Here is an 11,271-nt window from a genome sequence, read left to right on the forward strand (position 1 = left end):
ATCAGCTACCACATTGAAACCATAATATTTTGTCAAAGTCGGGGGTTTCTGTGATTCAGCGCTTCTGGCTGGAAGCAGCTCTCTGTACTGAGTGCTGGTTGATGGCATCAACTCTGTAAACCGCTCCATGCAGTTGCCTTGTGAGGAGATTCAGGAGGAACTCTTTGCATATTGGTCCTTGTTTTGTGATAAATGATAAGCTGCTTCAATTGTTTGTAATGAAGACCATTACATTGGCACACTTTCTATCAACTATTTTCTCTCCCTGCTAGTTTAACCCAGCTTTTCACCCATTGATCTGAAATTACTTTGCTAAATGACAGAGTAATGTCAAAACAACTGAGTTTGTTCACTAATATTGACAATAGTAATTTCTAGGCTATTATCATTAAAAAGTTACTTTTTATTTAAGCAAAATTTTCAGGCCCTCCTGTACGTCACGTTTACCACAACTGAGTTTGGTCCCCCTGGTAGCACATTTACCTTTAAGTCAGAGGTTGTGGGATCAAGGTCTACTCTCAGCTTGAGCACATAATCTAAGCTGATGCTCCAGTGCAGTACTGAGGGAGTGCTATACTGTCTAAGATGCTGTCTTTCCACTGAGATGTTAAACCACATCTGCCTGCTAAGGTAGGCGTAAAAGATCCCATGACACTAATTGACGAGAAGTAGGGGATTTTTCCTGGCGTCCATGGGCAACATCCCTCCCTCAATTAATACCACCAGACAGATGATTTGTCCATTTGCTGTTTGTGGGATCTTGCTCTGTGCAAATTGTCTGTATAATTACAGTAATCCCTGCAGTGCTTTGAGAGATCCTGATGATGTGATACAGCATAATATAAGTGCAACTACTTTCTTCTTGCCTTTGACATCTGTCTTTAGCTACAGGGCCATTTAAATATTTAAACTAGATGTTAAACAACAATACTAACAGTTCCATTAATCCTTCCAGCACCATGAATGGGTTAACTTCTTGGTAGTGCTTCACCCTGTGTTTATTCATCAAAACAGTTGCAAGAGATACAAGAGATAGCACCTTTCACATCACCAATTGAGAGCTTCGGATGACAGGACAAGCCTCGAAAGTAGAATTTCACATCCAAAGAAAAGTTAATTTAAAATAAAACTTGCTACAAACTCCAGAATGAGTGGAAGACAGGGGAAAGATAAAGGAAATAAGGAAAAATATGGGATAGTTTTAGATTAGGAAAAAAAAAAGACAAAAATAAAACTACAACCAAGAATGGGAAAGAAGTAACACGGAGATAAAATAATGGCAGGGTAAAAAGGTAAAACTTTTTCAATTAAAGTTGTGGTCAGACATTCCTTATGGAATTTAAAAACAGCCATTTGACTGTTGTCATCTTAGTGTTTACATGGTTTGGAAAGTTATAGAACTGGATTCAGAAGCAGCAAGGATTAAATCCACGTAAAAAGTTGAATATTTTACAAAGTTAAGTTGATGTTTGTCCAGATGCTTAATTATTGAGTTGGTAATTTCTGACCTTCTAGCCCAATGTTACTGTATAGTGTATTGAATTCCTAGTGAGTAGTGAGGGAGAGATGTCTCAGGGGCCTGGGTCATGCTACATCAAGCAGGACTAGCCAGCGTTAGCAATAATCTCAGCTACCAAGTGCTAAAAGCCAACCGAGAGGATGCCAAAAAAGAAAATACAGTAGTGGTATTCACAAGGAAAGATATGAGTATCATGGCCTCCTTAAATGGGGCAACCCAGATAAAATTGATAAAATTGATATAAATGAAAGGGAAGCAGCGGATAGGGTAAAAGGGGCCAATGCCAGTAAATCACTGTGGTTTTATTATCCGGTGTTAAGAGATGCTAGGTGCAATGAGAAACTTTTTATGTTTTCTGATACAACATAAATGAGATGCGTGGAGTTCAGCTGATTGAAGATCTCAAACAGGTTTATTTACAGCTAACAAGTATATAGAGTGCAGAGCTAACTATTTACAGGACTTGCATCTTGGTGTTACATTTACAGATTGAGACTGGCATGTAGTCACATGACGGTATCCAGGTAGTCAGCTCATTAGCATCTTCTTCTTCTTTGGCCTCCTTGTCTCAGGAGACAATGGGTTAGCGCCTGGAGCTGGTAAGTGGTTTGTGGAGCAGCTCCTGGAGTGGCTATAAAGGCCAATTCTAGACTGACAGAGTCTTCCACAGGTGCTGCAGATAAAATTGGTTTTCGAGGCTGTTACACAGTTGGCTCTCCCCTTCTGTCTTTTTTCCTGCCAACTGCTAAGTCTCTTCGACTCACCACACTTTAGCCCCGCCTTTATGACTGCCCGCCAGCTCTGGCGATCGCTGGCAGCTGACTCCCACGACTTGTGATCAATGTCACAGGACTTCATGTCGTATTTGTAGACGTCTTTAAAGCGGAGACATGGACGGCCGGTGGGTCTGATACCAGTGGCGAGCTCGCTGTACAATGTGTCCTTGGGGATCCTGCCATCTTCCATGCAGCTCACATGGCCAAGCCATCTCCAGCGTCGCTGACTCAGTAGTGTGTATAAGCTGGGGATGTTGACCGCCTCGAGGACTTCTGTGTTGGAGATACGGTCCTGCCACCTGATGCCAAGGATTCTCCGGAGGCAGCCAAGATGGAATGAATTGAGACGTCGCTCTTGGCTGACGTACATTGTCCAGGCCTCGCTGCCCTAGAGCAAGGTACTGAGGACACAGCTCATTAGCATACTAAGATCTTAAAGGGACATCACTCTTAAAGGCAATCACACAACACTGGGGAGGAGAGATGTGATTATGAGGGAGTCGCTGGACACCAGCGATGGACCATTACATGGAAAACAGGCTAATGTGAGGACCCTCTTCAAAAAGAGTGACAGAACAGACACCAGTAACTACAAACCTTTAAGTCTTTCTTAAATTTGGTGTGAAGTAATGAATTGATGATCAACAGCAACTTTTTTTTATATAGAACCTTTACATAGTAAAATGTCCAAAGGCATTTCACAGTAGTATTAATAAGGCAAAATTTGAAACTGAGTCATGTAAAGAGATATTCGGGCAGATGACCAAAAGCTTGGTCAAAGAATACATTTTAAGGAGGAAAGAGAGGCAGAGAGCTTTAGGGAGGGAACTCCAGAGCTTAGGCCTAGGCAGCTGAAGGCACGGCCACCAATGGTGGAGCGAATAAAATTGGGGATGCTCAAAGGCCAGAATTAGATGAGCACAGATATCTTGGAGGGTTGTGGGGCTGGAGGAGGTTACAGAGATAGCAAGGGGCGAGGGCAGGGAGGGAATTGAGAATAATAATGAGAATTTTAAAACTGAAGCGTTGTAGGTCAGTGAGCACAGTGGTGATGGGTGAACGTGACTTGATGCGAGTTAAGGCAACAGGGTTTGGGATGACCTCAAGTTTACAGAAGGTAAAGAGTGGGAGGCCAGCCAGGAGTGCATTGGAATAGGCAAGTCTAGAGGTAACAAAGGCATGGATGAGGTCTTCAGCAGCATATGGAGCCGAGCCAGGGGTGGAGTCAGGCGATCTTATGAAGGTGGAAATCAGGAATAAACTTGAGGATAATCTGTTCAATGATAAACTAGAAAACAACAGCTGGCAAAGACCAGGAAGGTGAACAGCTCCTACCTCACCGCTCTCCACAATATTTTTGAAGAAGTGACAACACAAGCAGAAGGTCATTCCTCACAGTGCACCTAGACTCCCAAAAGACATTTGACAGAATTGAAAGAACTAAGACTAAGGTTGATAGAAAACCTATGGGCTCCTGTTGGCTGGGCATTCAGTGAAGATAATGTAAATGGGGTGTCTCAGGAGAGATGTATAACAGGTGGGTGATCTGATATCAACCATTTACACTATAGCCCAAAGTCAAAATTACCCCAATGTGCCCAACCAATGCAGAGCAGCAATCAACAAAGCCTATATAATGTTGACAATGTAGTGCAATACAAGACAAACTCCTGGTAGAAGTTGTGAAATTCAGTAGAGGATTAAATTTGAGCACTCCATTTAGATTGAGGCTCAGTCATGTCTATATCACCGACTCAGTCTGGCCTGTTACCACAGGTCACAAAATATGCCACATGAATGAAATGTACCATGCTTTGGCCAGACTGCACCTTGGAGCAGTGTCTAGTTTTGACCACTGAGACACAGGTTTGCATCCAAACATGATTTGTTCTGACTTCGATTAGTGCTTGTGGTGGGTGCCACCTTTACAGGTGCAAGCAGCGTTCTCCAACTGTGTAAATGACCCTGTTGCTGAGATTTGGGACAGACCTACAGCCTATTCTGAGAGACGATGGAAATTCTGCTCCTTGCTCCTTTGGATTAGAAGGCCTGGAAATTCAATTCTGAGTCTGCTGAGGTTATGCTGAGGTTACACAATGCACTGGTAAAAGAACATTAGCAACACCGAGTCCAGCATTACAGAAAGGACGTACAATCAGTGGAAGGGGTACAATGGAAAGGAGCAAGACTGATCCCAAGGCCAAGGTTGGCATCTCATGCAGAGTATATTTAGGACAGCGATTTTTGGATGCTAACGAAATCGAGGGATACAACAATAGTGCAGGAAGGTGGAGTTGAGGTAGAAATCAGCCATGATCTTACTGAATGGCAGAACTGGCTTGAGGGGATGTATAGCCCAGTCCTGCTGCTATTTCTTATGCTCTTATAAAGGAAGTATTAAATGGTATACATCAGATTTAGATAACTGAGAAATATATTTAAAACAAGGTGTCAGATATGACTCAGTGGGTAACACTCTCACTGCTGAGCCAAAACGTTGTGGGTTCAAGTTCCACTCCAGCAACTTGTGCACAAAAAGCTACCTGGCCCTTCAGTGCAGCTCTGCCTGTCTGCTCTCTCAGTTGAACATAAAAGATCACACAACACCATTTCAAAGCAGAACAAGGGTGTTGACCAATATTTATCCCTCAACCATCCTCACTAAGGCAGATTATCTGGCAATTATCACATTACTGTTTGTGGGAGCTTGCTGTGCGCAAATTGGCTGTTGTGTTTCCTACATTACAACAGTGACCACACTTCAAAGAGAAAGTAATTCATTGGCTATGAAGTGCTTTGGGACACTGCGAAAGGGGCTAACTGAATCTCCCAATTGACTTCAATGGAAGTAAAGATTGGGAAAGACATAAAACAGGTTGCTCACTTGTTATCATCTGGTTTACACTATTACACAAAGTCGGATCCACCCCATGTATTCAGAAAAACATTTTAAACCTTGGCTGATAAATGTTTAGATTCATAGTTAGGAAGGTGCAAACCAGCATATGGTTGCTGAGTGGGAAAGTGGCAGCAGTCGAGGGATGAGCTTCTGAGAGCCAAATGGCCTTTATAAAATGAAAATTCTTTGATTCATCTCCCTCAGGGCTTTGACAATTTACTAATCCAGGAGTCTGCTGTTTTGAAACCTCAAGGCTGACTCAGTGGAGGGTTTGGTTTGTGTGTGTATCTTTCTGAAAAGCACAAGGATTGACTAATCACCCAAACCAACCACAAAACTGAGGGGTATGAACAGCTGTCGAGGCCAATCAGCAGTCTCCCTTTGGGAGAAATACATAAATAGTCAGCAATCAATTAGAAAGGAGCAGAGAGGCTGCAGAAAACCTATCCACAAAATGACGGAACGACAGATCTACTGCTTCCATTGTCAATTGATCCACAGCCAAGGCTAGTCCACCAGAGTTAGCACAAGCGCTGTAGTTCGTGGAAAATAAATTAGCTTCTATTTCTTTACGGAAATGCACCGTTCGATAACTATAAGTTAGTGCTAATAATTATAGGCAGTTGATGCCCTTGGACAACAGTCAGTTTCATTAAGGAGTTGGAGGAGGTGAGCCAGCCACAGAGAGGTTATTTCTGAGGGACATCACTCGTGTAGATTGAGAGTTAAATGTTTTGGGATGCGGCAAGGCCGATATTTATTGCCCACTAGTAGTTGCCCAGAGAAGCAGCTAGTGGGATTTCTTCTCAAGCCACTGAACTCCATAGCAGTTTGATCCAACTGAGTGGCTTGCTAGGCCACATTAGTGGGCAGTCAAGAGTCAACCACATTAGTGTGGGATTGGAGATACATAGAAGCTAACTGGATAAGGACAGCAGCTTTCCTTCCCGAAAGGACATGAATGCACTGGTTGGGTTTTTATGCCAATCTGACAGCTTTCTAGTCACTTTAACTGATACCAGCTTTTTATATCCAAATTTTCTTTTAAACTGAATTCAAATTCTCAACCTGCCATGGTGGGATTTGAACTCGTGGTCTCTGAATTTTTAGTCTAGTCTTTTAACCTTCCCCCTTTGAGTAACACATTTCTCTCTAATCCTGCACAGCCGAGTCCAGTAACAAACCACTACAATACCATACTCCAAGAATCTAATATATCATGGTGTTGGTCAGTAGATTGAGGGATGATTTGAAGAAAGGATGATACCCATTAAAGAACAAAATATATCCTTCATATTGGAGATCACTTCATTGTGGTGGATTTAGTGGTGGCACAGGGTGTCGGGGCATGACAGCATTCAACTTTACCATGCATTGCTGTACATTGTAATCAGATTTTTATAAATTGTTAATTCAAGTGGATGCAAACATTTTGAGTTCTTGTTTGAAAATGTATGGTTTCCAAATTGAACTGACAAGACCTCAAGGTGCATGGGTCCAAACTAGTAAACTTAAACTTAGGACTGATGCCGGGAAATTCTTCACACAAAGATGGGTCAGCACTTGGAATGGACTCTGGGTAGAGCCCTGCAGTAAATTAGGGAGCAGTTAGATGCCGTGATGGACATGCTGTAGGGTCTTTGTGAATGGATGAACTAAGTTGGGCCGAATGGCCTTCCTCAGCTGTATCTGCTTTCGCGTCTTGTTGTCTTTTCACGAATGGGCTGTGAGCAGTTGGGCCGATAATGTAACCTGTAGTAGACTTGCCAAGCGTCCAGCATTGCCCTGGAGTCTCAAATTGAAGCTTAATCTCCAGAGTGCTGCAGTGAGGACTCCAGGAGAAAGGTGATTAAAAAACGTTCTTTTTTCCTTTTCTTTGAACATTTTCGGTTATTAATTATAAATATATTAGAGATAGGAAAAAGAAAGCTGTTTGACTGAATGGGAGGTCATGTGATGAAACCTCCATACACCCACCTAGAGTTTTGAAACCTTAAGAGTTTGATCTGTAGTACTGTGAGGCCTGTAACACTGATATGACCTGTGGGGCCTGCATTGCTGGTGACGTGACCTGTACTGCTAAAAATTTGACCAGTGAAGCTTGTTTGTCCTCTTAGCGTTAAGGAACCATCTGTGCGATGCATTCCTGAGACTGCCAGTTTCTCAGATCTGTGCTTTCTCTTTCAGGTCTGGCTCCATATTTAAGTGACGTGGACAGTCGACCATTTACTTCGATATTGTATGGAAATGGACCTGGCTACACACTGCAAAATGGAGAAAGGCCAAATGTTTCAAACAGTGAGATCTGTAAGTTTTGAAAACATTTTGTTCCTTTTCAACTTTTCAAAAAATTACCTGGAATGACCTTGTGTGAGAAGTGGGATTGACCTGGAGAAAATGGGACCTAATTTCTTGTTTTTTCTACCTGTCCCCACGTTACCTGGTGATCTGCTACATAGCCACAATTGTACTAAACCCAGCCTGTAGATGTTAAATTCTTTTTATCTGCAGTCCAAGTAAACAAAGTATCACATGAGCACTCTGAACCCTTGACACCATCCAGGACAAAACAGACCTATCCACCACCTTTAACATTCACTCCCTCCACCACCAACGCACAGTGGTAGCAGTGTGTACCATGTACAAGATGCACTGCAGCTACTCACCAAGCCTCCTTTGACAGCACTTTCCAAACCCGTGACCTCTACCACCTAGAAGGACAATGGCAGCAGATGCATGTGAACACCACCACCTGCAAGTTCCCCTCCAAGCAACACATCATCCTGACGCAGAACTATATCACCGTTCCTTCATTGTCACTGGGTCAAAATCCTGCAACTCCCTTCCAAACAGCTTTGTGAGTGTACCTACCCCAAATGGACTGCAGTGGTTCAAGAAGGCAGCTCACCACCACCTTCTCAAGGGTGATTAGGGATGGGCAATAAATACTGGCATAGCCAGCGACACCCATATCCTGTGAATGAATTAAAAAAAACCTCAGTGTGACGCTTGCATTCCGGGTATACTCAGTGTGACACTTGCATCCCGGGTATACTCTGACACTTGCATTCTGGGTATACTCAGTGTGACACTGGCGTTCCGGGTATACTGAGTGTGACACTTGCATTCTGGGTATACTCTGATACTTGCATTCCGGGTATACTCAGTGTGACACTTGCATTCTGGGTATACTCAGTAGTTAAATACACTAAGTACATTCAATAGCTGCTGTTTGTGTACCTGTCAGAGAGAAATTATATTCTAACCTTCTCTTTTGTTGTGTTGTATTCCTCCCATTCTCCCTCCTCGCTCTCCCTCCTCTCTCTGTCTCTGCTTCCCCCTCCCTCCTCTTCCCCTTCACTCTCTTCCCTCGCACTATCTCCTTCCTCTCCATTCTCCTCTTCCTCGCTCCCTCCCTCTCTCACAGATGAGAACAATTACCTGGCACAGTCGGCTGTGCCGCTGAGGCAAGAAACCCATGGTGGAGAAGACGTTGCCATATTTGCAAAAGGCCCAATGGCTCACCTCTTCCACAGTGTGCACGAGCAGAACTATATCCCACACGTGATGGCGTACGCAGCCTGCATTGGTCAAAACAAGGAACACTGTACTGATCTCCTCTCCGGGCCCTGTGACAGCAGCGCATGGGTTCCTGAGGGTGCCAGTGCCATATTGTTAGTATTGCTGGCGCTACTGTCCTGTGTCTAGAAGAATATTTTTCTGGAAACGGCTTCAGGGTGGATGGTACCTGTTAATCAGGAATTCCCCCCTCTTATCAATGCAATAGTTCTGGTTTGTGGAGCAGTGTGATCACTCATCAGCAGAACAAGACCCCTGAAAGGTGTTTGCACACCCAGCGGCATGACCCTTCCTGATCACATTGCTCCATGGAGCAGAATGGCCATCTCCCTCCCTGCCTCCCTCTCTCTCTCCCTCCCTCCCTCTCTCCCTCCCTCCCTCCCTCTCTCCCTTCCTCCCTCTCTCTCTCTCCCCCTGCCCCACTTAGTTTACCTTCCTGTCCAGCCTCAAATTGAGACCTGCAACAATAAGCATGAACCTTAAATAAAGAACCACTAGCTAACTAAATAGCAATAGGAACATTCAACAATAAATTCTTATGTTCTTATGGCAACTGGTCTCTTCCTTTCCTTGTTGCAGCTCGGTGTTCTGCAGACTTGACTCCAGTGGTTTTGGTGGATCCTTGCTGGGTGATATCCCTGCTGGGAGTAATGAGCTGATGGACCCTACACTGCCCGTTGGCCACATCACCCCCTCAATCTCTGCCAAAAAAAGGTCCTCTTCTCAAATTTGTTTCCCCCCCCACCTTGCACCTCCTTCAATCCCAATCAGCCCAGCATTATTGTATGAACGAGAGTCAGCACTAAGCTCCTTGCGATGAGATTCTCACAACGATGGAACTGGACCTTGTCTGACAGTATTTCTGCTGTACAAGGTCTCCATTCCTCTGTGTGAAAATGTCATCACATTGATTATGGTTTCCACCCTGGCCAAGCCTAGGGTTAAAAAGCGATGAGTTTTATTGACTTAATGTACTTTGTCAAAGGTTCAAGTCGGAAGGGATGTCTGGTATGGCCAATGGGTTTGAATTTAGTCATGAATTGTAATCACAGGAGATGGCTTTCAGTGCCAGCCAGTTATGTGGTGACATGCACGACTGTCCTGACAGTTAACATTGCACCTAATGTCAGTAAACCCCAAGGAGGCTGCCAAGAAGAGAGGTTGCTGGGTGCAAATTATTCCGCTTAATCCAAGGAGTGCCGGGCAAGAGCTGGCTCAGCAGAACAGAAGGAATAGCCTTGTTTCTTCTGGTAGCCCCCGAATTGCTACTTGCTGACAGTAATGTGCTCCATAAATCTAACCAATGTTCTGAGCACTGTAATGGGACCATGCCGAATAAACATCCATTTGCCTTGCAAAGGCTGTTGACTTCAAATACCCCTTGTACAGATTTCCCAATAGCGATAGTGTCAAACCTAGGGAAGTTTTATGTTCATTCGTCCAGAGTTTTGCAAGCCATTCACTCCTCTCATGTTGTGGGTAAGACACCCAAGGGTTCAGACAACCAGGACACATCTTTGTAACTGGAGAATGAAAGTTACTTTTGCAGAAGACATGTTTTAAAAAAAATATTCTTGTACCTTTTTACAAAGCCATATTGAAACACACCCTGCATTAAGATCAGTTTAAATATCAAAATAAGGCAGCAAGTTATTTGTGTCTGCATGTATTTTAAAAAATTTATTCCCTTGTTTTTAAAATGTTTTAGGTTTCTTGGTGTAGGGCACTGCTCTTCTGCTCAAATGGTGGGTTGGGTGCTGGTTCCAGGTCCTTGTCTCTGGTCCTCTGTAACCAGCTGCTCGGAGATGTTTGAGGCTCACCTTGGCTGTCACTGTTTCTTGTTTCTGCTCCCCCAGCAATTGAGGGTGGTGGTGGGGAAGAAGCCATTCAATGTGTTAGACTTGCCAACACTGACATCTATCAGGCAAAACATTGCTAATACTCGTGATTCCAAAAAGCACCTCCGAAACAGCATTCAAGAAGGAGTCCTTGATCGAGTTCCGAATCTCTGCTTTGGAGCTACCAGTTATGCTTGACCAGTGCATTGGGACTCCTTTTGCAAATGACAAGTTAGCAGATCTGAAATGTTTGAACACGCACACCACCCAAAATGCCGTTGAGGAGGAGGAACACCACAACAATTGCTAGATCAAATGTAAAACAAATTGTATAAATCAAATTTAAAATATTGGTTTCAAATTGTAACCATTCCTTTGTGTTACCAATATCTATCTTATTTGAAGTTTCAGAAATCTTTTATAAAATAAAGTTTTTTCACTGTTTTATCCAATGCTTTTTGGAATTCCATTTTGTCTCATAGCGTTTCGTTACTGAGCTCTCAGAGTTTTCTATTAATTGCAACAGACTTTGACTCATGAAATGCTCAATGTTGACGTTGAGGATAAAGGACTCTCTGGGTAGCACCGCTGATACAATGACACTGAAGAGGTGAGTCTACCCAAGGCGCCTATCCGAGGCTGCCTCTTGCCAGCAGTTTT

At 43.6% G+C, this 11,271-nt stretch overlaps 1 protein-coding gene across 5 annotated transcripts in view; it reads left to right on the forward strand.

Annotated features, from left to right (window-relative positions):
• LOC137352262 (alkaline phosphatase-like) overlaps nucleotides 1–11,063 on the forward strand; it is a 95,783-nt gene extending 84,720 nt beyond the window's left edge. For all 5 annotated transcript variants that reach the window (XM_068017550.1, XM_068017549.1, XM_068017547.1 and 2 more), the window contains 2 exons: nucleotides 7,382–7,501; nucleotides 8,622–11,063. In XM_068017550.1, coding sequence (XP_067873651.1) covers nucleotides 7,382–7,501; nucleotides 8,622–8,902 — 401 coding nt within the window. In that variant the 3' untranslated portion in view covers nucleotides 8,903–11,063. The remainder of the gene's footprint in view (nucleotides 1–7,381; nucleotides 7,502–8,621) is intronic.
• Nucleotides 11,064–11,271: the final 208 nt, after the last annotated feature.

This window comes from Heterodontus francisci, chromosome 37, assembly GCF_036365525.1.
Source record: "Heterodontus francisci isolate sHetFra1 chromosome 37, sHetFra1.hap1, whole genome shotgun sequence".
NCBI lineage: Eukaryota > Metazoa > Chordata > Chondrichthyes > Heterodontiformes > Heterodontidae > Heterodontus > Heterodontus francisci.